The 26,184-nt window shown below is 46.9% G+C and overlaps 1 protein-coding gene across 2 annotated transcripts in view; it reads left to right on the top strand.

Annotated features, from left to right (window-relative positions):
* The window catches only part of CDS1 (CDP-diacylglycerol synthase 1), a 107,487-nt gene that overhangs the window by 60,241 nt on the left and 21,062 nt on the right, over positions 1-26,184 (top strand). The window contains exons 1-2 of one of the 2 annotated variants that reach the window (XM_082050263.1): positions 15,145-15,364; positions 24,601-24,728. In XM_082050263.1, the coding sequence (XP_081906389.1) occupies positions 15,287-15,364; positions 24,601-24,728 (206 nt within the window). In that variant the 5' untranslated portion in view covers positions 15,145-15,286. Of the gene's footprint in view, positions 1-15,144; positions 15,365-24,600; positions 24,729-26,184 lie in introns of those variants that run through there. The other variant, XM_082050264.1, reaches the window with a different exon arrangement.

Genomic DNA, 26,184 nt, shown 5'->3' with positions numbered 1-26,184 from the left:
TTTAATTACGGATCTGAGATAAAGTGGAAACATGTTAGTCCTCGACCTCCGTCGGTGCTTCTGTGTATTTCTCAATATCTCCTGTTGCTCGGAATTGTTTTACTTTAATTTACAAAGAAAAAAAAAATCATTTGAAGAAAGGATGCGTAGAGCAGGATCTTGCATCGCCGTAACTTTTGTATAGCCACACAAACTGCGCATCCGAGAAGCTCACCTTTAAGTTTCTGGGTTTGGTGTTTCGGGTTTTTTGTTTTGATTTTGGTTTATCTGTTTTTGTGTTTTTTTTGGTTTTGTTTTTCCTTGGATCTCTTCTTAAATATTGAAAAGGAAAAAAAATATATAAACATTTTCCTGCGCCCGGCCGCGGCAGCCCCTGGCGCGCCGAAGCTCGGCTCGGGCAGCGGACGTGAGGAGGGGGGAGCCTGTCCACCGATTTGCATTTTAATTGGGAGTAGAAAAATTAACCGGGGTTTGGAAGCGTAGAGGCAGGCGCGGGACGGTCCCGCTGTGTGTCCAGCACCCAGGGGAGCTGCAGAGCAGACGGAGCAGGGCCGGGGTTTGCACCGGTGTGACTCGGGACGGGGAGGCCAGGGACTCCCCCCGCAGCCCCAGACCCGCTTTCACCCTCCTCGTAACGCCCCGAGGGAGCTCCGGCGGGGGCGGCCACCGGCAGAGGCGGCAGCTTCAGCCGCGCTCCGCGCTGCTAGCGGCGGGAACCGGGGCCTGAGGGACGGATCCAGCTGCCCCGCGCCTTCTGCAGTGCGGTCCTGCCAGCCCCGACGCCTGCTTACTTTCTGCCCGGAGCTCCTGTTCTGCCTGAAGCTCCTGTTCCGCCCGGGTCTGCCGTTCTGGCCGGGGCTGCCGCGGGCAGCGGGCGGTGCCGGCGCAGCGCTCAGCCTCCACCGCCCGCCGGCTCCGGGCAGCGGTACCGGCTGTTTTCGCTCGTTCCGCTCTTCCTTACCCGGCCATGGCGGGAGTTCACCGCCCACCACCTCTCTGGACTTGTTTTCTAAGGAAAACAAATCAAACCAATCCCTCCCGCACAAACCGCTTCTCCATCCTTCTTTCTATACTGAACGAATGGCATCTTGTAAAAGAGTGTTTATTTGGGAGGCACCTCATGCAACTCTTTTCCTAAAAATAACATCACAAGTGACATGGCGCCAATAGTGCTGACCCGTCCTTGAGAAATAGTTCACATTCAAAAGCAGCCGTCAACATTAGCTCTCTTGTGCGTCTTTAATAACTGTCACCCAGAAATATTTGAAAACATTTAGTTGCTTTCCCGTATTCAGTTTTTGTTTTCCATGAGCTGAGGGCAGGCAAAGTCACCGAGACGGCAGCCGGGGACTGTGCTGTCCCCCTCGGCAGCTGAGCAGCGGAAGTAAAATGCACGCGAATAACAAACTTCACAAATGGGGTGAACAAACAGCAGCCCCGGGCAATACCGAATGGATTCACTGCAGCCTGTTCGTTCATCCCTGGGCGCATTTCACTCATTTCACTAGATCTGATCCGTAAGCACTCCACCGCCTTGTTGCAGATAAAGCAACTACCAAGTTAAATAACAAAAGACAGAGGAGCCGCCGAGGGAGCCAGGGGGTCAGGGCAGCTCCCGCGGAAACCCCGCTGGGCCTCGGGGAGGGGGGCTGAGTTGCGATGGAGACCCCAGTCAGACAGAGCGGGTGAGAAGAAGAAACGTGAATTAAGAAGAAGCGTTGTTGGAAAAAACTGTTGTTATTTGCTTGCTCGTCCGAGGCGTAGGAAGCAGTGCTGGAGCAGCTGTGCCTCCGAAATTCACGTTGGCTGGAATGATCACAGCATATCTGAAAGGAAAACAAACAAACAAACAAACTAACTAACAAGCACATTTTAGTGAGCTTGGAATTAAAAAGGTCCACAGTGCTCTGGCAGAGTAGGGGCAGATATTCTTCAAGCTGGTGAGACGGGTACCTGAACTGCAGCTCCCTGAGCGCTTCCAGTTGCAGTGGCCGGCCGTGCCCGGGGTGGTGGCTCTGAGGGAGGGCTGGCTCTGCCCTGTCCAGAGCCCTCTCAGCCGTCCAGCAATGGGGACAGATGCCAGGGACCCCACCTTGGCCAGCTTTTGCCCTGAGAAGTCACCATGAGCAGGAGGGGGCTCTGGCTGGCTGCGGGCAGGGAAAGGAGGTACAGGAACAAGAGCAGATCTGCTACCCTCTGTTTTTTTCGTTTGTTTGTGTGTGTGTGTGGTTTTTTCTTTTCTTTTTCTTTTCTTTTTTTTATGACTGTTCATCACGAGCAAGGGGTGGTTGAGTGTCTGGTGGTTTACTGACAGTACAGGACAACACCTTCCCACAGAAGGTCTGGGGCTGAGGGAATAAGGGTGGCACTAGAGGGAATACTGGAAAGAACCTTAATCAAGTAATCACTTTATTTAGCAAATAAAATGCCTTGCCATTACCGTATGTTCTTCGTTGCAAGCAAGCAGTCAGTTACTTTCTTAAAGTGATGGATAGGCATTTAGACATCTTTTTGTTGTAGCAAAACTGTAAAGCCACTGAATAATTTCTTGTCTGCTCTACATGGTGGAAAAGAACTGAGCCAGGAAATCCTAATGCTTTTCTGGGTGTTAATTCCAACTCTTAATCAAGATCTGATTACCAAAAAGGAAGACAAAGCATAAAAATGCTATAAAGATTTTAAATTTTTCACTCTTGTCCATAATTCAGGCACAAATATGTCCATTATGGCATTCAATCTAGCAGGAAAATAGTGATGTTGTTGCAAGATTCCATACAGCAGGGTCTGTCGCGGTTGAGACGGACAAACGACAAGGGTCCCTGCCAATGGTGATGAATAATCTCAGTCCATATGCTAGCTCTGTATAGCTCTATAGCACTAGCATGCACTCATTCTCTTTCTGCTTCCTCAAAAACACAGAATATCTGCAGAACAGTAAAAGCTAATTAAAAATAGTTAATAGGTTAATCACACTCAGTCTTATATTTATCTAATGCAGAACACTGATTCTTTAGTGATGTAGCTTTGAAGCATTACCACCAGCCAAGAAAATGAATCAGACATTTAATGGAGATGTGGAAACGGAAATTTCTTGTAAGACTACAAAATCGCAAGCCAATAATACACTAAAATATAATAAAGTTATCATTAAAATTCCACGCATGAAATGCCATCCTCTGTGTTCTCTCTCGCTAGGTGATAAACCAAGGCAAAGCTGGCCAGAAAATTTTTTTGTGAGCCAGGCCTTTGGATACATCTCACTTGCTTTTTAGCATTCTTGTCCCAGAGTGTCTGCCTGCAGACCTCTGGTGACAGCCAAAGGCAGAGGCATCGCTTCGTGGGCCCCACTGCGGGCACTTTGAGTTGCTCTTCAGAGTGCCAAAGGCCATGAAACACTGTCTGCTCTACCTGAGGGTTTTACCGGGGACATCAACCTAGGACTGATATCACTTTATGTTATTTATTTGTTCTGACTACACAGGAATGCTTTCTGTGGGTAACAGCTTTCCCTTTGCAGCCGGTGGCGGATGCTGTAAGCTCTGCCTTCCCTGGGGCCTTCCCGTCACTTCTGAGGACATGCTCATGTCACTTTGTTGCTGTAATTCTGCAGTCCCCACATCCTGGTCAAATTTCTGTATCCAGAATAACTGGGAACAGAGGCTGAGGCTGTAATAAGTGGAAACAGGACCTGGTCATCATCTCCTTGAAACAGCTGCAAGGAAAAGGAGGGTGTTGCTGCTTACAGTCACCTGTTTTGCTGTTTCAGTATTTGTTTTTCTTTTCTTAAATAAGATGTTCAAATATTTTCTGTATATGCAGTAAGGTGAAATATTTTTCTCCTTTCTGGAATATTTGCTGGAGCAGAGTAATATTTTTTTTAGTTTTGATTTGTGATTGTTGGTCCAGCCTGACCCCTGCTGGGAGAAAGCTAGGAGGAGAGGATTACAAGAGCAGAGCGTCCGTCTTTCTGGCATCCACAGGTTCACCAGAGACTATTCCTGACAATCTCACTCCCCATTCCTCTCCCACCCCAGGCCTGTGCCCTGCTCAGGCTCCACTGAGGCCCTCGTGCATGTTTCCCTCTCAGCAGTACAAGTCTCACCTGAAGTCTGTCCAGCCTACATTTCCAAAGGCAGCCCACCATCTCCATTATGCTCCAGTGTTGAAGTGTTATATATTTATTTAATGTGGCCACAGGGGCACACTGCAGGTGCCCCCAGCACTCTGCTAGCATCCTGACTCCTCTCCAATGCCACATAGGTAGCTCATTAAAACCAATGTTAATTTCTGGGAGACTTCAGATGCTTGGGCCTTGCCCACTCTGTCACCAAAGCCCTGCTAGCAGTAGATGCATGGCATTACTGATTACTGGGGCTTCATTTATCCTAAGTAATTAGCACATAACATATTTCTCAATGTCATAATGTTAGTTTATTCCTGCATGGTGATACCAAAAGCTGTAGCTAGCATAGATGTGCCCATGATGGAAACGGGAGCAGCAGCACTGGGGACTGCAGCTGTCTGTGCCCACCTCAGCCTGCAGCATGGGTACTTTTAAGTGGCCTGCTCTATTTTCAGGTGGGCTTGGGGAAGCCCATGAAGACCAGACACGAGCGGCTGGGCATACACAGATGAGAAAACTATTTTGAAAACCTGCTATTAACCATCATGCCAAAAGGTACCTGTTGTAGGCCAGACGTGTGACAGCAGGGACAAGGACCACTGGTGCTCCATCTCCCTTATTTATCTTTGCCTAAGGGCTGTGAAGGTGCCACCCTTCCAAAGTTACCTTCTTTTTTCCTGCCATTGCACAGTGCTGCACAGAACTTTCCCACTGTGCAGTGTATGTGCATGTGAAGTGTGGATAAATGTCTCAATTTAGACCAAGCAGTCACCCATCATCCCCAGGCTCCCACTGGCCAGTCTGGCCACTCAAGAATGCGTACAGCAGCGAGTGTCCCCATGGCTGCAGGTGCTGGGTGTGGGTCTGGGCACTGCCCTGGCACTCACATGTACGTTTTCTCAACGTGGACAACGAGGTACACTGTCAGGCTAAAACTAATGTCTGGCTTTACTTAGGTTTCACGTTAACAGCAAAAGTGTATGGAAATTTAACTGGCATGGTTGGAGCTTTTATACAGTTTCTTTCACTCTGTGAGACAAATATATGTACGGTAGGCTATCGCTAGCCATCGATCTTGAAGCAGCCCCCCATGGAAATCAGCAAAGAGAGCTTTGCTTAGAAATTGTTGGCACAGGGTGGTCCAATGTCAGGGAACTGGAAATCGTTAAATTGATGATCTAAATGGGGATGGGAGGGAGAGAGTGGCAGCGCTAGCTATCATGTGCATATTTTTATGATTTTTTAGAAAATCGTATTTCAGCATTTTCCATCACATCGAAGGCTGACGGGGCTGCATTGATTAGAAGATTCAGACTAAATCACAGAGAAAATTACTGACAGCAGCATACTGCCTAACGTGACTTCGTTAAGAAAAGATCTTGCTTGCTTGAGTTTCCGTGTAGCACGACGCCGAGGGGCAGAAGCGGAGTGCGGGGCTGTGTGTCCAGGGCGGCCTCCGGCGGTTCCCCGGGAGCCAGCGGGTTCCCGGGGCTGCGGCCGGTCCCGGCGCGGTGCTCGCTCCGGCAGCTCCACCTAGCGAGGAGCTCTCTCCCGGCGGCGGCTCTGGCTCTCCCCCGCTGGAAACCACGGCCTCACTCGTCTTCCCTCTCCAGTCCCAGTCCTGGTCCCAGCAACCCCGGCCAGGGGTCCGGTGGGGGCAAGCTCTCCTGCAGCCCCGCAGCGGCAAGGACCATCTCAAACACCCGGCTCTCCTGGCCGAGCCTCCCGGGGAGGTGGGCTGGGAGAGAGAAGTCCTTCTCAGGGACAGGCAAGAGAGATGAAGGGGAAGCTTGATGCTTCTTGCACCCATCTTAGCCAGTCTACAGTGGCGTTGTCTCAATAATGAGATTTACCTGAACTGCCGCTTCTAAGTCTTCACTTGTGAATCACTGTAACACATCCAGGTTACACTGAGCTTCTCTTTCTCCAAGACCGTTGCCTCCCTTCCTCTCTGAGTCTACAGGGGCTCATCAAGGCTCCGCTGTCTCGGCCATGCCAATTCTGGCCTGGCACAAACCACTGACAAGAGGCCAAGCAGCTGGTTAGTCTCAGTGACTGGCAAATACCAAGGGCAGTCAGTGTGCTGCCGGGGCCAGGCCCTTTGCCCCATCAGAACAGACCTTGTGCTCTCCTTCCCACCACCATAAAACCTGACTGTGTCACATCGTGCACAGAGGCTGGCTGCTTGCTTTGTAATTTTGTTAGAATATAAGGGAAGATACAAACCCATTAGTGTAATCCTGTGTAATATGATACTTCTGCCTGCCCTGTGTCAGCAGAGGCTGCTGTGCCATAAGGGAAGGGACAAGAGCATCTGATCTGGGATGGAGCCACAGCTGTCAGCAGCACCATTACTTTAGGTGTGCACCACCAGTTTCCTTGGGATTTGCTGGAGCAAAATCAGTGGTTGAAGAGCAGGAAGGAGTTATTTCTCTTCCACCCATTGATGTGTGACACCATCCAGCCCTGCAAATCGCAGGTCACCTTACTGGCCCCGACAACTGTGTGGGTTTTTGTTACAGGGGCTGCAAGAGCTGTGGCATCGAGGGCAGAGCAGGGCTTTCAGAAGCCTCAGGAGCCATGGTGACTTCTGCCAGGCTCAACCCCATTCTCCAGGGAAGAGGATGAAATGCCTCGTGCAACAGAGGCAGCAGTGGAAAGTGAGGAGAATACTGTGGAGCCTGGGAACTGCCATGGGAAGCAGGAAGACTGATGGTTTGATTTTTCTGTAATAAGCTGAATAGTTAGGAGTGAAGGGTTGTTCAGGGCTCTGTTGTGTTTTGTTATTGTGTTTTGTTATTGCATTTTGTTGTTGGTTTTTTTGTTTGTTTGTTTTCTTGTGCTTTCCCCTCTTTAGAGAAGGATAGGAGATGAAGACTGCTAAAAATCCTGCACCCAGAAGGGCCAATTTCCTACTGTGAGAGTTTGAATCCAACTTCCCACCTCAGTTTGCTGTGGCATTGCCAAACACTCCTGGGATAAAGCATGCCACCATTTCTTGCCCCACAGAGAAAACTCTCATTTTTCTACAGGTTTCTCAGTTATCTCTTCCAGCTCCTGCTCCTGGTCACATTCTTGCTTTCCTTCTCATCTATCGTAACCAGTAATGCCAATAGGAGTCATGTTCTGCTGCTTGCACGAGCTTCTAGTGGTACTTGAGACAGGGCAGCAGGGAATGCTGGACTGCAGTAAGGTACCCAGGCTTTTTGTCTCTTCTGCTTCCAGATGTTTTACTGATGATTTGCTATTTTGAAATAACTTCTGCCAGTACTGGCTTTGGTTAGCTGTCATGGTGGCATGAAGGGTGCTGTTCAGAAAGTACCTTTCAAGCATGTGGATAGAGCAGCTGGCTGATGGTCCGTCTTCTTGCATTGGCAAGTGGAGAAATTCTGTAGTTTGCAATTGCATGAAGAAAACCTGGATCGGAGAGAGAGTGAGCCTAAAGATACACTTCGGGACTTCTTTCTCTCATTTTGGCTTTGCACTGCAGGCTTCAGATAAGCAGGCAGCCAACTGGTTCAACAGTAGAAGAAGTGGTGGAAAGCCACTTGCTGTGTTTGCTCTCCATTCCCATTTTGGCTCTTGCTTTTCCAGTTGTACATGGCTGAGGGCCAACCAGTTTGGTCAGAGCCCCAGAGGGAGCTGAAAAGGCTGAAAGGTAGAACTGGCACCTCTTTTGGGCAGCTGGTACCCAATCCTTCTGCTGTTGTGGATCCCTCCTTCATCATGATCTCAGCATGAGACAAGCAGCCAGCTGAGGGCTTTGTGGGACAGGTAACAGGCAATTGACCCCAGCTTCCCCAACTCATTTGGCACACAGAGTATGTCTCTAGAAGAAGCTGTCTGTTGAGGATGAAGTGTTTTTCCCACAAATCTGGCACCTCCAGGTAAGAAAAAGAGGCAAAATAACCACTTGCCAACATCTGCCTACGTGTGCTGGCAACTAGGAATGAGACCAGGCACAGGAGTGCTGTGGCCTACATCCAGAAGTCACTAGCCAAAATTTGCTGAGGAGCTTTCAACTACATTCCTAAAAACTTTTTTTTTTTTTTTAAAGAAAAAAAAGAGAAGAAGCCTTGAGTCTCTGTCTTTTCTAGCTTGCATTTTCTTGGCTCTTTTTAAGGGAAGACACCTTGACCTGTGTGTGTCTTACTAGTAAAGACCTCGGGGTCTGTTGTAACACAGTTCCAGTTCACAGGTTTGGAGAAAGATGGCAAAGATACCGAAGGTATAACTGGTTAATAATTTCTGATGTATTTTTATGATTGCATCACTAGAAGACAACTCCCAGAGAATTCACCAAAGTGAATATGTAGAAGCATGTTTGTAAAGCACAAGATGTACTTCAGTCTGAAGACAACCACAATAAAATGGCAGCAAACCAGGACTCTACAGGGCAAAATTTCCAGATCGTGACTGTAATACTTGGCCTAATTGCATCCTGCTGACTGCTTGCCACTTAAAAAATACACTCTGAGCCTGCCATAATGTTCTGCCGGTCCCTTAAGATAAGATAGTAAGATGGTATTGCTGGCAAAACACAGTAATATTTCATAAACTTCTAAAAATCAATGGTGATATGCCTACTCATACCTTACATGCACTTTTCTTCTGAACTGGAAAGTAATAGGGTGGGTAATACTAGAGTTCGATTAAATTAAATGACGTAAGACTCCTTGAAAGCAGTATAAAAAAGAGGGGGGCAAATCCAGTGACAGAAAGCGGAGAGAAGTGCAAGCCGTGCTCCGTGGACCACAAATCAAGTAAATAGTAAATACTTCACTTGGAAGCATTACTCTGACCTGAGGATGGGAAAAGATGTTGCTGAAACTGCAGAATGGCTTTTGCCTTGGAGGGAGAAGATGGCAAAATGCCCACTGATGGAACGGGGGCTTGTCTTCACATCTGGCATGTGGAGGAGCACATGTCTGTTGCAATGGGATGTAATGGGGTATTGCTGGTTGTGCAGTAGCATGTCCCTTCCCTGAGACTGCAGCCGACAGGGAGCTTTGTGGTCTGCCCAGTTACTTAGAAAGAACCAGAATGGCCTGACACTGAGAAAATAAAGCTTGAGTACTAGCACGGTCCCCTTGAGATCATGCAGAAGGGATTATCTCTTGCAGATGAAGATAGCTGGCAGCTAGAGGCAAGTGCGTGTGGTATTAAAGCTGGTGCCACCCATATTTAACGTAAATGGTCTCTGCATCCAGTGAAATTGCTGAGAAGTGCTCTGGGTGCAAGAAGTTTGCTTGGCCAGGTTTCTCCTGCCAAGGTGGTTTTGCCAAACAGAGTGTTGGGGCTCTGTAGGAGGCATCAGGTCTTCCCTTCCTCCCTTCTGCCCTGCCTGCTGCAGGCTGGGGTTTTGGGTTCCCCACCTTGTCCTCTGAGGGACCAGGTGTACCTGCACCCCGAGTGTTCGCCAGGCTTGTAGCACTCTGAAGGTGCTCGTGAACTGCCATGTGAAAGCCCCAGCTGGGGGGTTGCCTGAAGGAGCTGTTCTGTATTTAGTGAGGCCTTTTTCAAAGTATCTTATGCAACTTTATGGAGAGTGGTTTGCTCTTCAGTCCTGTCCAAAACCAGGCTTCTTGCCACCTTTTTCCATGCCCACACGCTCCTTGGAAAAGGTAGCCCTGCCAGCAGTGAAGAGTTGCAGACTGATAAATTGTGGTATTCTGAACAGAGATTTGCATTAAAAGAAAGAATTTGCGTGGATAATCTAACATAGAGTGTGTGTGAAATAGCAGAAGAAGGGCGTGTTGCAGATTCATGGCATGTTCAGACAGCTGCCACAAGCAAGTTCAAGAACTAATTTCACATTTTACATGAAAACAGTGGCCAAACACCCACCACGTATGAACCGTTTTTTTGGGAAAAAGCAAGAGCATGCCAGGGATTATGGTAGGGAGGAAGGATCAAGAATAACTCAGTAGCTGTGCAATACTAAGCCACCTGGACCAAACAGAAGGTGACAGCTGCCTGGGGCAAAGAATTCTGCAGCCAGACCTTTCACAGTGGTCACTAGATTATGTTCCTCAGACTTTGGTACTTAATTTGGAAATAATGAGGCCAGTTTGTTTTGTTGTTTTGAGTTGGTTTTTTTTTTTTTTTTTTCTGGCATATGAGTGGCCTACTTTATAAAGTTCAAGCGTGCAAGTACTAAGCAAATAATTCTCGACTACAAATATCAGGGACTATGACGTTTTTATGCCAGAGCAGCACATGTAAACAGATTACTTGACATGTTAACTACACACAGAATAACAATTCAGCACTGTCAGTGAACTTAAATTAATAAAATATAGATATTTATGCTTTATTCGGGATGCCTTGACAAAGCATCATTAGCTTTTGACACAGGTTAAACCCTGCAAGACAGTGTTAGAGCTAATGCTGTATCCATTTAGAGGGGGAAAAGCAGCCTCTCAGTTGACTTTACCCTCCTTATATTCCAGTAGGGCTTTCCTTTTTTTTTTTGCACCTGGGTCTACTGCTCAGAGCTGGAGGAGGATTCATCGCAGAGTGCACCGACTGTTTAATAAGCTTCTGACCTGGAATTTCAGCCTCAAGCATATCCCGAGCACCTGGGTTCCCGCACCCCGCTCCCACACGCAGTCTCAAGGCAGTGAGTGCCAGACAGTGCTTTGCAGCTCTCAGTTTTGTCAGGGGAGCGCAGGATATTAATAGTTTGCCTTGTGCTTTGGAAAAAAAACACTCAACATGATCTGAGGCTGATGTATTGCTGTTCCTTCTACTTCTTTCTGGGTTGGGGTTATCCTCTTTATAATAATCTAGGGATGCAAAAAATTTATAAATAGATTAACTGCAGCACATTAAAATATTTTTCTTAATTAATATTATCTGAGGGGATACCGAGCCATTGTTGACATCGTTGGACATTGTTGTCTGTGCTGACCAGTAGGTATCGACATTTTCGACTTGTCTCACTTGTTCTGTGCATAAGTAGGAATCAATTTTAAAAACCCCAAAGCTGCAAAAAACTTCTGTTTCCAAGACCGCCAACAAATAGGGCTCCTCAGCGCTGTGTCTGCAGACATGCTGTTCTTGCCAGCACGTGTTTTGAGCTGTGTACCCTATGTTCCTCAACTTCAGAGTGAACAAGGGACCATTCCTTCCATTTGCTCTTGCTGCAGCAGCAACGAAGCAGCCCCGCTCTGTTTCTCTCCTGCAAAAGGGGCTTTTTGTTGCTCAGCAGAGAGAGCAGCAGACCCCAGCCAGCTGGCTGGCTGTTGGGAGGCTGTATGCAGCTTGTGTAAGTGCTTTAACACAGGGCTTATATAACTGTTTTAACGTCAGGGCTTTAATTTTGCATCTGCCAGCAGAGAACTCCCACTTCTGTAGGTAGGTCGAGGCAGACGGAGGGCAGGCAGCTCCTGGCTAAGCAGGCAATGCAGATCTGCCTGCTGCGGGTACCTGCAGTGCGCCTTAGCTCTGGGCACTGGGGCGAAGGGCAGGGATGTGCTTTTTAGGGGCTTCTCTGTGCTGCAGAAAACATTGAGCCTGGTCACCAAGGTTTGGTTTGTTTGCTGGCAGCTTTGGGCTATTAAATACATGTGGGAATACAAGGAGAAGGCAAAAGGGAAGCCAGAGCAACAAAAGCCTCTGAGGTCTTACAGATCAGGATACTGAACCTGTATACAAGAGAGGTAATAATATTAATACTTGGATATCAGAAAAGTCGGTGGCTGACATGCTAATACCTTTGTGTGCAGAGAACATGGAGATTTCTGTAACACATTGTGAAACCACGTGGGGTCACGGAGTTGGGAAAAGTGATGTTGCATTCCAGCCAGCATAGTTACTTACCCCAAAGGAACCTGAGTAACAGGGTGTCGACTCGGAAAATTCCCATCCGACCAGTCTAACCAGCTGCGACTCAGGAGACACGCTGGGCTCCAATGACTGCAAGGGGCTGCAACCGAGAAGTAGGACAGCCTGCTCTCATGCTCTGCCTGTTCTCTAAGCCCCCTGCCACTTAGATCTTCTGGGCTGGAGAGGCCTGAAACACTCTGCTGTGCTACAGCTGTTTCCCTGGCCCTCCTCACTTTCCCGTGGGTGAAAAGGTGTGTGGCAGCAGCAAGGGCACCCAGCTGGGAGAGAGAAGGCAAGCAAGGCCAGGGCTGGGTTCCCACCTGATCCTGCCAAAGCCTGGTCCTTGTTTTTCATTCTCTCTCTCCTGGTGGCCCTGCCCAGAAGATTTCTCATTCCCTCACCCCACTGTCACCAGTCATCCACTGCTTGCTTTCTTATTCCCAAAATGCAGTGACTCATTTTCTTGTGCTTCTCTCTGCTCATTAATATGTTTCAAGTAACTTCACCTTTTCCTCCTTTGCCATTATTGTTAGTTTCTCCCACCACACCATTTGCTGAACAAATATTTTTTCCTCCAAGTTTTTCTAAGTGAATTCTTTTCCCTTTCACTGTTTAGGTTAAGGAGTGAAGATGTAGGAAAAATGGCAGGTCTTTCTCCTCTGCCAGACAGGACATAAAGATCTGCTTAATGATCTTTATGCAGGTATTGAAGCATTGTCTCTGTCTTGTCGACCACAGAAGGGCTTTTTCTGTGGCAGAGGGGCAGCATCTAGTCCTTCTCAGACCTGCATTTGTTATGTCTGGTTTACCAGGAAGGACTATATACTTCTTTAGCTAGACCCAGCTGCTCTGTGGTGGCTGTAGGGTAGTTGGTGTCCACCCTACCTGGGGCTGCTGACTCCCATGTGGGATCTGCATGCCAGGGGAAACAGCCTGCATATCTGCTCCAAGTGTCACACCACCATGGGTGGCAAAGCAGAGGAGACCACGCAAGCTACTTTTTAGTTTCTCTGTGCAGAGAAAAGAAATTATTATTCTTTCCTCTAGACAGCCAGTCCCATTGCAGAGCCAACAGAATAAATGCACATCTTGTGCTTGAAGTAGGGGACACCGTGGCTTCTTCTGAAAGCTTTGCTGCGTAAATGCTTGCAAGGGAAAACTCAATAGTAGAAACCTACTGAAAGAGGAGATAGCGGAAAGGATGCCTTGTTACCCATTGGGATCTGCTCTGTGCCCAGCTTACCCCGTATGGTTTAGGTTTCTGCTGCAAAAGGAGACATGAGTTTTGACTCCATTTCCACACGTAGTATTTCACTTATGGAGAATTACATTTAAAATTACACTTAGTAAGACTGAAGTGTTGGAGGATGCAGGCCATATGGCCATATTGCTGGTCAGTGGTGGGCTGCCACTGTCACCTTTGTCTGTAAAGGACCCGGTGGCAGGAGCTGTGCCTCTGCGGCCTGTCTGGTCTGGTGTTGGGTCTCTGGTTTGCCTTCTGCTGAAGCCGCCCTTTTCCTAGCACACCAGGTTTTTGCATGTGCTTGGGAACACCGCAGGAACGCTGCCTCCTGGCACTGTCAGCAGCCCTCAGGTAAAGCATTTCACAGAAATGGATGGTCTTCCTGAACACCGGAGGGTCTATGCTTCTTGGTGACAAGGTCAGGGTTGGGTTGTCCACATCATAATCCATGTCCACTCACAGCAGGTCACTCCAACTTCCTGAGCTGCGGAGCTGCCATTGAAAACATGCCGGGCATATCTTCAGAGGTGCATAATAAATAGTGTTGTTTACGTAATGAGCCTATATAATGAAATAAACTTGGTGAAACCAGTCACCAGAGGGATAACATAAATGACAGCAGACATGGCTAGATGCTGTGTTGCAAGAGGCGTTGGCCCATGTTTGCAGGCACAGCAAGCCAGCATGTGGACACGGAGGTGACATCTAGACTGTCTTCATAGGAACATTCTGGTGCAGCCAGCTGTTGCTGTGACCAGACTGTCAGTAGTAACACAAACGCATGGGAGCAGGCCAGGGACTGTGATGGGGCAGCCAGAGGAATTTAGCAGGCTTTGGGATGCAAAGCTGGCATTTGCTCTCTGGATCACCTGACAGCTGCTTGCTAGAGCTGAGAGGTACTCTGTCTCGGTCACCTGAATGGGATCAGAGGGCTGGGATGACACCAAGTCTCAGCAGACAGGTGTGGTTTCCACATCAGGTCAGGGTGTTTAGCAGGACTTGTTTGTCTCTGGACAGGGAGGCTTTGCTCCAGCCTGACCCCTTTGTATCCCACACGGCTGCAGCTTGGGTGAAGAGGGCTCTGTGTGCCTTTCACACCCACCCTCTGCACAGCTCCTGAGACAGCAGTGAGTGGTGGCTATTTTGAGAGGAAGATAGAGCTGATAGTGTAGCATCAGTTATGAGGTGTGCAAGACTGCCCTTGCACAGCATTCTTCTTGACTGTGAAGCCTTAGGCAGGTGCCGTGGCATGAGGGGGCCAGTGCATGGCACGGTGGGGCAGGAACCAGGCAAGCACCCAATCTGCCTTTTTAAATGGACACACGGTGGGTGGGCGTAAGCATCCCAGAGGAAAGCAAAGTGCTGCATAGGCCACCGGGGATGCCCGTGGGGGCTCCACAGACAACCAGCGGTGCCCGTGGGGGCTGCAGCACCACTGTTCACGGGTGTCCACACGGAGTGAACACCAGGGCTGTGTAGAAATGCCCGCCCCCGTCTCCTGGGGATCTCACCGCCGGACCGCAGGCACGCAGCACCCGGGGGCCATTCGAACACCCAGGAAATAGAACAACCCTGAGGTCCATGCCCGCGGCAGAGGGGTTGGCGGGGAGGCACCGGCGGAGGCACGCCAGGGGGTTGCAGGTACCCCCGACGCCGGCCACCGAACCCCTGCCCGACAGGATAACTCGCTCGGGTCCCTCCTCATCGAGGGCGGGAACCGCGCACCGGGCCGGGCGCTCCTGCCTCCGCCGGACCGAGCGGCGCAGGAGGCGGGGCCAGCGCGGGGGGCGGAGCTCCGGGCGCACCTGGGCGACACCGCCCCGCCCCCTTCGGCCCAGCCGCCGCCGCGGGGACGCGGTCGCTTCTCCGCTGCCGGGGCGGTGGGTTCGGCCGCGCCCCCGAGCCGTGGCGGCGGCGTCCGCGGCGAGAGCGCCCTCCTCCGCGGGGGGGGTGTAACGCCAGGCTCCCCAGCGGAGGAGGAGGTGGCCGTTGGGCTCCGCGGCGCGGCCTCCGCACCCTCCCTGTCCCAATCGGCCCCGCGCCGCCTGTGCCCGCCCGCTGCCGGGCGGACGTTGGGCTCCCGCGGCGCGATGTCGGCGCGGCGACGGCGGCGGGCGGCCGCCCAAGAGGAGGAAGAAGAGGAGGCGGCGGAGGAGGGCAGCGAGAAGGTGAGCGCCCGCGGCCGGGGCCGTTGGCGGCCGTTGGGGCAGGTGCACGGGGGAGTCGGGGCGGAGCCCGGGAAGCGGCACTGGCCCGCCCTCCGCACCCGGGGTGGTCGGGCCGGGACTGCGGCCCCACGCCGTGTCCGCTGCCCGGGGGAGAAACCCTCCCCGACCCCTCCCCGCGCTGCCGAACCGCGTGGGTGCTGCGGGGCGGCGTGCCAAGCGGTGCGCGGGGGCCAGGGGCCCACGCGTGTCCTGCCCCACTGTCCCGCCCTCCACGGCCCTTGGCGAGGCTGAAATGGGAGCGGCGGGTCTCCGGCCGGGCCCGCAGCACAAGCCGAGCGGCGCTGGGCTGTCAGGCTGAGGGGTTTTGGAGTTCACTCCCAGGCCGATGCGGCCGGGACAGGCGAAGAGCGCGGCTGGGCCGGGGTGGCAGCGGGGAGACAAGCACGGAGCGGCGATATGCGACGGGCAAAGGCTGTGTCAGCGCTTCGCCGGCGACTGTTTCTGCTTTATGGCCTTTTAAGCGATAGGCATTCACCTCTGGCCCGGAAAGGACTTACAGTATGGCATTTCTGCTAAGGCAAGAGGTTTTTGAAATGCTAAGTCTACGCATCAGGTTCTTTATAGCGGCAAAACAGCCACAGAGCTGGTCTTTTGTTCGCTCTGGAGTTAGGGCTTAACTCTACAAAAGCTAAGCACACCACCGTTGCTAATTCTCTGAGTAAAACAAAAGAGATGTTTTCATTTTGGTAACCAGAATTCCAGAATTTAAAAAAAAAAAAAAAGCTTTCTGATTGCTGAACTGAGTTTGCAATATGTGGTGGAGGACTCTCAAATCGGTGGCTGTTTAAACCTGCATGATGTCGAAGCTGCGCAGCGTGCACTCTGCATTAGGCGTTGTGGCGAGGAACTGGAAAGTGAAACTTGATAGATTTTATTCTGTGCTTTGGTTGCATGAGCTCAAAGCAAATTAACTTGAAAATTTGCCACATTGAGGGCTGTGATGGAATAAGGTAATATTTAGACGGTAGTTGTGCAGAGAATATTTCTCTGTAGAGGAGAATTAACTTTTAAACATGATTTCTTGTAAAAATTTACATAAAAAGCTGTTTTTCTATGGAGCTATTCTGGTTTGCTTTATTTTGTAGGCTAGGTTCATTTCTGAGGTGCATAGCAAGCTGCCTTCAAATAATTCTTCCTGTTCAGAACCTCTGTTCTCTGGACCTCAAGAGGGTGCACCTGGAACTTGCTTATTTTTTTTGGTTTACCTATGTGACTTGCAGAGAGGAAAAGGCTGATTTTGCTGGTAGGCCTGCTGTGCTTTTACTTTAGCTGCTCTTCAGTCTTGGCAAAAAGGAGCATTTCATTTAATTTCAGGTAGTGTTGAACAGAAGGGACTCTGCTCCTGTGTACGTAACTAGGATGTTGGTTCCAGGAGATTAATTTCAATATACTTATGTTTGTGATGGTTGCTTGAATTGTTAGATGCTGAAAGCCTTCTCCACACCTCAGAAGACTTTTTGATTTATTTTTTTTGGAGACTCTCCTGGTTCCCATTAGAGTTGTTAAACCTGTCTGCAATGTGCACAGCGTAAGTGACCCTTGTCATGGCTCGCAAGTGATATTAAGGATTAATTTTACATATTAAGCTGTTTTGAGTGTGGTTCATAACTGTAAGCCAGCATTTTGTACTAGGTTTTCTCTTAGTGGAATACAGTTTGGTTCTGGGTTGTGAACGTGAGTACACAGGTAATGTCTGCTGTTGGTGATTTGATGGGAAGCACCTGGTCATTTGGATTCACAGATGCCACGTTATACGCCTTCTCAGATGGTTATCTTTCTGCTCTATCTCTTGCCTGACCTCTGCAAAAAGTTAATAGCTTCTTGTCCTTTGGCTATTTTGGGATGACCTATTTGGTGTGGTAATTACGTATTTGGACCCCAAACTTATTCATAACTACTCAGGATAGCCATTATGCAATGGGTTTCCACTGCTTCCTAGCGTGCAGCTCAGAAACATCGCCCTCTTCCTCATTTGTAGTGAAGGAGAAAACTTGGTTGTCTCCTTTCATATGGAAACTGCATTGTTCTGCTTCGACTCTTGTTGACCCAATTAATTCAGACTTCCAGGTACATAAAGGGGACATGCTTTAAAGCACCTTGTTTGCCAAAGTAGAGAAGCACTCTGTCTGCTGAAGAACTCCACAAACGCGAAATATGTCTGGAGGGTTTTATCTTTTGTACTTTTAGCCCTGTTTTCAGTATGTGATCTGATACTTTTCATGTCACACTTACTATGTCATAGATGCAAATTGCATACTGAATTTAAGTGAAGCTTTTTTCCCCCTCTTATTTGCATGGTTCTTTACCAGTAACTAAAAATTACTGGTAGCCATCCCTATGTCCCTAGAATTTCAAGTAAAAGTTAACTTCCTTGGTGTTGTATGGAGAAATGTGGTATGCCCTGAAGTTCACAAGCTCTGCAAGTTTGAGTTCCTTCAGTTGCTTACTAGCTTGTCGAGCTGATGATGTTTTGCAAAATTCCTGTGAACATACCTTTTCTCCATAGGTCTTCACAATTTCACAAGTTTGTTGTTTCTTCGCATTGTCCTGTGGCGTGCAGAAGTGATCTTTCAGTTGTCCCTTTCTTATTTGCTGCTGTCTGCCCTAGATGCTCTTGTCCTAAGAATGTTGTGTCAAAATGCCTTCATAAACACTCTGCTGGCCTTGGGAGTAAGAGGAACCATTTGGCATTAAAATACTTAATATGTATAAGTCAGTTAAAGTTTTACAGGCTGATCTTCTTCATGTGTTCGTGCTTCTTTTGAAATACCAGTTGTTTGTATTCTTTACTATAATAAAATGCAAGTTACACTGCTTTCAAATGCTTCAAGGAAATGATCATATCCTGAAAGTAATCACACAGTTGTTCCCTCTTTGTACTGTGCAGAGTTGTCAGAGCAGGACATGGAGGGGGTAGTGGAATTGTGTTTTATTGCTAGCTGTGCTGTGGGAACAAGTGCCTGTATTCGTTAATTATTTGTAACTAAACCAAGCCTGGAATCACTGACCACTGTTTCTCCTACAGCATTGAAAAAAACGTTTCTGTTCTGTGAGACAGCCCTTCCAGGGAATCAGTCAGACCTGTGAAGCTGGGTTTGAGATGTGGGTCTTTGATGCCCAAAACCTCCCAAACCTGCTTGGAGATAAAGAAAAGTCCTGATGGCTGTATGGGTTGTGGTGAAACATTAGAGTCTGTCACGGCTCACGTAGTTACTTCATTTTACTTACTTCTTTTGGAATATCCAGAAAATGGATGTATTTAATTTTCACAGAGAAGTCTGACCTCTGTGCTGTCTGCTATAAGTGTGGTAGTAGCCAAAGGGCTGGCTATTTCTAAATCTGTTTTCTTGGAAGTGGTGGTGCTAATGCTGGTGATAAAGGATCTATAAGTTTCTGTCTTTGATTCAGAATGTGCAGTTCTCTCGCTTGTGTTTCTGCATATGTCAGGCCTCAACAGTTTGGAAAAAAGGGTTTCATTATGCAGGATCTTCTGATACTTTGATATCTAGAATTACAAGGAAGATACCAAGGTACATCTAATTAAATATGCTACTAATGTCGCCTAACTGAACTACTGACTTGTGTGTAAAACTTGTGAAAGACACTACAGAAAGGATAGAGCTAGAGGAGAAAACTTACTTCAAATAGCACATATACCAGTAAAATGACAATAATGAAATAGTTTTCCTTGCTGTTGAGGTTTAACCTGAGCTAGCAATCTAAACTACAATAGCTGCTCACTCACTCCTTTACCCCCACTTACCTTCCCATAGGAGAGAGAAACAAAAGGGAAGGGAGAAACTCGTGGACTGAGATAAGTACAGTTTAATAAAATAATACTAATATACCACTACTATTGCTAATATATATATATAAACAGAAAATAGAATATGAAGTAAAAGATACTCAGTGCAATTCCTCACAAACTTGGTCTGCACCGAGCAGCCAGTCCCAGTAAGAGAGCACCCTGGTCCCAAGCAGCTGATCCTGGGGAAAGAGAGAGAAAAAGTCAAAAAGGCAGAAAGGCCCAGAGGCCTCTGCAAAAGGGCAGGGTGGCAAAAGGCTGAACTAAGAGAACTCCTGAGCATAACTGAAACAGAGCAGAAACAGAACGGATCTCTATCTCCCTAGCTGGAAAATCCCGACTCTCCTTACATATTATGCCTGTGGCATGGAATATTCTCCATGATCAGTCTGGATCAAGCTCTGCACCATCTCTGCCCCCCTTCCCAGCTGCCTCACACCTGCGGGCAGAGAGCTCAGAAAGGCCTTGGCTCCCAGACATCGACTTAGATAACAGCAAGCTCTTACATTCTCTATGTTTCAACTCAAAAAAACACTGGACAGTTACTTGAAGAAAAACATTAACTCTATCCCAGGGTGTTATCTTCTTGTTCTCAAACTAAATTGAAACAATGATCATGCTAGCTACGAAAAATAAAAGTTTCTAAGTGCATGAAGAAAATTAACTCATTTTCAATCAAACCAGCATGCTTCCCCACCCCCCCCTTTTATTTTTTTTTTACATTAGGTATTGGAAAACATCTTCATTTTCTCAGTTGCTATTTGTGTAGATGAGGCTGTGTTCTCTAAGAAAAGCACATTTGTAGTCTACTTGGGAGTTCCTTATTGTGTCCTGAAAAAATGCAGTGCAAGCAAAACACTGCAAGTGCCTTTGTAACTAGAGTGATTCTTGTGCGTGGCTCACTCAGCGCATGTTAATTGTAGTGGAGAGCGTGTGGTACAAAACAGCAATTCAGATGTCTATGGCCTTTTAGATGATGAAAGGTTGACATGTCTAGTTTTTCTGCGTGACACAGCTGTATTCTGGTAGCTGTTGCAAAGTAGGCAGCAAGCAGAAATCCAGACAGAAGCTCCATTTATGGCAAGATGTTACATGTTTTGAACTCTTGTTAGGGAGACTCAGGCTTCTGACTGTTTTAGTTCCCCCTTGTATGTCCAAATGTACATAGTCTTGTATAGAAGATTTAGCTTAAGAATGGAAGTCTTTTACAAGATCAAAATTAAAACAAAACAAAACCCTACAACTAAATAAACCTTTGTCTCAGGGTACTTTGGAAATGAAAAAAAAAAGCCTGAGTCTTGTAGTGTGTTGGATAAGCACTTTTATTGTGTACTGAGCTGTTTGTAATGTGTGAATAACTGTCATGTTTGCTTTCTTCCCTGTACTTGTTAGTTCTGCACCATCTCAGCTTGTATTCTATGAGCTGATCAGACAGGTTCCCTTGAAGGAACTTGTGTCTTCAGATTAAGAGAAGCAAGGCAGCAACATTGCACCGTCTACCTGCTACAGACACTTGGGATGTGAACCAAAGAGGCAGGAGGGGCACGTGTCATGCGTGTAAGAGGTTCTGGCACCTGCAGTTTGAGAACTCCAGAAAAAAATGAAAACACCTTGGATCAAACATTTCATTTGGAGTTGTAGTTGAGAGGTGTCTTAGTCACTCCTGCTTTCAATTTCTGTTTCTGTTTTCAATTAATCTTTGAAAACCTTGTAAATATCTGCTCATGGTATGAAACCCACGGCATTTCAGTTAATACCTCTCACAGGTCCTTGTTGTTACTGTGTATTCAGCTTGGCCAAATCCCAAGCCTGAAGAGCAGGAGAAGGAAGGGCTGGTTGGTTTTATACTGAACTCCAAAACTGCATCTACAAGTTCAAGCTGAAGTAGCAAAGTAGCAACACTCTTGGGTTTTGTTTGTTTGGGTTTTTGAGGGCTTTTGTAATGGTTAACTTAGTGTTTCCTTCCATAAAGATTGTTGTTGTTTGTAGCTATAACCTGGAATGTTTACAATCAATCATGTAAAATAATTAAGAAAATTATTAACAAGAAAGTCTTGTCCCCCAGTGGTGGGGTTCTCTAAGCACTTCATGCTGCAGAAGACAATTTGCCAGCTTTTACTGAACAACTTCCTCCTTGACTTCTGACTTTGCAAATTAAATGCCTTGTCCAGGAAATGGTTGTGGCCATTATAGCAATTAACTGGAAAATTAAGTACTAAAGGTCATTTTTAAGGTATGTTACAAAAGGAAGTTGAAGGAAGTGTTCTGGTGGACAGCAGGATGACCATGAGCCAGCACTGTGCCCTTGTGGCCAAGAAGGCCAATGGCATCCTGGGGTGTATTAGAAGGGGGGTGGTTAGTAGGTCGAGAGAGGTCCTCCTTCCCCTCTACTCTGCCCTGGTGAGACCACATCTGGAATATTGTGTCCAGTTCTGGGCCCCTCAGTTCAAGAAGCACAGGGAACTGCTGGAGAGAGTCCAGCACAGGGCAACAAAGATGATTAAGGGAGTGGAGCATCTCCCGTATGAGGAAAGGCTGAGAGAGCTGGGTCTCTTTAGCTTGGAGGAGACTGAGAGGAGACCTCATTAATGTTTATAAATATGTAAAGAGTGAGTGTCATGAGGATGGAGCCAGGCTCTTCTCAGTGACAAACAACGATAGGACAAGGGGCAATGGATACAAACTGGAACACAAGAGGTTCCACTTAAATATGAGAAGAAAGTTCTTCACAGTAAGGGCGCCAGGACACTGGAACAGGCTGCCCAGGGGGGTTGTGGAGTCTTCTTCTCTGGAGACATTCAAAACCCACCTGGACACATTCCTGTGTAACCTCATCTGGGTGTTCCTGCTCCAGCAGGGGGATTGGACTGGATGATCTTTAGAGCTCCCTTCCAATCCCAAACATACTGTGGTTCTGTGATATTATAGTTGGTGGTTGGTCTCCAACAGGTTAGTGTAGCTAAAAAATGACCAAATGCACCAAGTGCTATACAACTTTGAGGTTGCACCAACCAGGCTCCCAGTTGCAGCAGTATCAAGCATAAACTACAGAAAAACACATTGGATAATCACAGATGCCTTCAAGGTGTTCAGATGCTCAGAAAAATGCCATGCACCTGTGAAATCATATGTTGCAAACAGAAAATGTAAAACATTGTTTTAATGAGGTGCACAAGAGTTGTGTGTTAAATGTCAGAGGGATAAAATTAAGTGTGATTTTTTTTTTTTTTAAATGTTTAAACACTAATTGATTAAGGAATAATTTTTCTGTAATATCAAAAGCCTGAAAATGGCACCAGAAATGTTTGGGGGTATTCCTAGGTCTGAGTGCTTACAAGAGAGAACATTTCTGCCATGTGCAAACAGGGATTAATATTAAAGACAGTAAGTCGTGGTTTTATGGCCAGGATTACTGCTCATCATCTGCACAGGGAGTGGCATCTTCTGGAGCTGTGCAGATAGCTTGCTGTGCTCCAGTGCAGGTCACAGGACGGGACATGGCACACTGTCACATCTAGAGTTCATTTCCTACAGTGTGGTGCAAACTATAAGAAAGAATAACAAGGTTACAAGCACAGTAACTTTTGTTTATTTATGTGCTTTTTCAGGAGTTTGACAGACTTTCCGAAGTTTGGACTGCTATTAGAGTATTAGATTTTTTTACTTCTGTTAATTGTAGACAATGTCTAATAACTATTCAACTGTGTGGTTTCAAAGAATAGGAGAAGCATTAATCATGAGTTTCAAAGAAGTAAATGATGTGAAATCTATTCAAGAATTTCCTCTTGGGCATGTGTGTGGGACCTAAAGTGATTGAGAAAAACAAAGGCCTAATGTATTAAAACCGAAAATTACTGTTGTCCCCCGTTTCCCTTGCGCTTGTGTATCGTGCCAGCTCACAGTCCCGGTCTCTAAAAAGATAAGAATGCAAAAGCCGGTGCGTTCCCTGGGCGTAAAGCCGTGTCCGGGGGGGGCGGGGTGAGGTGAGCGGGCGGGCTGCGGGAGCGGCGGCTGCAGCACCCTGGTCAGCTCCGCGGCGGGGTCTGCCGAGCGCTGTGTGCGCCGCCGGTGCTGCTCACAGGGGTCAGGCGGGGCAGCGGGGCTTACACACGAGTGCGGCTTCCTGCAAGAGGCCAGCAGACGAGAGGAAAAGGCGGTGGGCTGTAGACAGAGCAACCAAGCGATGGCTGAGCGTTGTAAGCCTGCTGATCTCCGTGGTGTCTTGTGGAGGGAGTGAGAGGGAATATACACCTCTGCCATCTTCCAAAAATACTCAGAACAAGGGAAGACAATATAATTATTACGGAAAGTAGGAAAGAAAAGCAGTCTCATTCATGGAAGTTGATCAAGGAGAAACAACCAAGATCTGTGATGGGGAAATTGGAAAGAGGAGGAGACTGGGACATGGCAGTATAGCGGTGGTGAAAAATGCTTTGGAGCACAGTTGCTTCACAGTCCCCAGAATCATTAAGCACTAATGAACTTGAGGTGTCAGCGCAGGCTGGGAGCCGTCTGAGGTTGTAAGGAGGTGAGGCAAGTCAAGAAGGTCGGGAGGAAGGTCAAAGAGCAGGACACTGAGCTAGAGACACCTCACAGCCTTCTGAATCCCAGAGGTGTGGGGTTTGTAACATTAGAATGAGTGAAGTAACTTATCAGCACCTTTTGCGTTAGCCTTAACTGAAGGAAAAATAGTCTTGATGGTTTACTCTGACTGTTGGTGGTGACAATTTGTGTGTTGTCACCAAAGTGTGTACTGCCTGTTTTGCATTTGGGTTAGACACACAGTCTGTGTGGATGGTGTCTTCCTGAGTGGTTGTTAGTGAATGCTGAAGGAACAACTGCAGTGTTGAGTCATACAGGAAATTATTCTGAATAATACCATGTCCATAGGACATGTGGTCAATTCTAAGTTTGTTCTTGGATTGTTCTTTTCAAGCTGGAAGGTTCAAGTCCTGGTATACACATGTACGAGCCTGTGCCAATGAACTTTTCACTGTACAAAAGACTGTGTTTTCATGCAGTCTATTTATTATTTTTTCCTTAATGTGACAGTAAACCACCAGAAGACCCTTCTAATTTCATTAAAAGTTACTGTATGTGGGTCAAAAAAGTGCCTAGAATGTGAAGTTTCTTGAGCACAACAGGTAATATCACAACATGTGAGTACTGATCTTATAAACTTTTATTGTGGTACATTTGCTTCCTACAAAAGCTACAGTTTCACTAGTACAGCATTGTTCTGTTATTTTTTGGAAGGTAATGCAGATATTATCAGTTCCTAAAGTAATGTTTGTGACTTCGAATACTGTTTGCTGACATAATAACTAATATTCATAATAACTAATATTCTAATATATTATTTTGGTCTTAGGAAGTGGATTTGGAAGAAAGACTTGTGGATTTGGATCTTAGAAGTGATTCAGATGTTTCCGATGTTCCTCCACCAACAGACAGCACTCCAGAAATCCTCAAAAGGGCTTTGTCTGGCTTGTCTGCCAGGTATAGTGAAACAGTTAAATACAACACAGTTTTGTTTTTTTTTCCTTACCTTTTATAGTAATGTTTATTTTTTTTTCCTGCTGTCTCTGTTCAAACCTTTGTTTCTGCTTCCACGCTCTGTTCACAGGAGCTTTAGGGCTTGCAAGTGCGAGGGTGTGTGCATGTGTACAGGTAAACAGATAATCATGGGGACCTGCGTGTTCATGGAGGCTAACAAATAAATTCCTGATATAATGTTATTTTTATACAGTCCCTTTACAACACTTGATCAGTCCAATCCTTTTGGAGATGGGGATTTGCATTACATATTTTTCACTAGTGCGATGAAAGAGCATTTAAGTGTGGGATAAATCACATACCAAAAAAACTACCTAGTAAAATGAGTGTGTGTATCATATATACCTTATGCTCAGCATAACAAACGGAGCAATATACAGTGTATATTTTAGTCACAACTTAGGTCTTTCAAGAGACAGGAAAAGGACCTCTGATCCAGACCGTGATTAAAAACTACCAAGTCCTTGAAAAAAAAAAAATGAATCTCCAATAACAATGTGAAACTCCAGATTTTTGACTTGGTCCTTTTCTTCTGTTGTGTGTTTCTGTTGTGATGTCTGGTAGCTATAAACAAACTTATTGTTCCCAGGTTTCAAAAAGCATGTTTCAAAACTGCATAATTGGTGAGCAGAATGTGATGTTCTCTCCTGCCATCACACTGCAAGGAGTAACTAATTACTGTCTCTTTCTGAGTTCTCTTACCATGTTAAATGTTGTGGAAGACTTAGGTCTCCAAATCAGGCTTGTTTCAAAGGGCACTTGCATGGTGATACCTCCAAGCCTGCAACTAAGAGGTGCAGGCGAAGCCTTTCTTGTTTCACATGCTCGAAATTCTTTATTGGAGTGTTTGCACAAATGTGCTTTGAGTGCAAAACTAAATTCTTACTGCCGTATGAATGCTGGATTCAAAATGACCCACTGGCAGCCCTACCAGAGCTGTTGTCATAATGTGCAACACGAGTGAGTTGCACAGTTGCACTGTAACTACCAAAAATGTTGTTTCTCTTTGTATTTGGCCTTTGGAGGAAACAGTATCTCTAACTTTTCAGCGGAGAGTTAGGATACAATAAACTTGTCAGGTGCCCTTCCGAGATGCTAGAGCTTGTTGTCTGTCTGATCCAAGCTGTTTTTCCAGGGCTGTGCTTGTCAACACCCTCAAGATACTGCATTGTTTTTTAACCTTATTCTTAAGGGAAGTTGAATTCTTGCTAAAGGAGCCTTGCTTACAATAGATATGCCCATAGGAGTAAGCTGCTACTCTACAGCACCCGTCACAGAGGAACTTAAAGCATCTGTTGCAATAAAGTCTGTTGTGCCTTTGTTCTGATGCTTAAGGCAAATCCAATTAGCAGCTTTAGCTGCCATTAACCTCCCAATGAATAACATCCTTGAAAATTAA

Source organism: Streptopelia decaocto, assembly GCF_964273445.1.
Source record: "Streptopelia decaocto genome assembly, chromosome: 4".
NCBI classification, from domain to species: Eukaryota; Metazoa; Chordata; class Aves; order Columbiformes; family Columbidae; genus Streptopelia; species Streptopelia decaocto.
This window is presented reverse-complemented; position numbering and strand designations above follow the sequence as displayed.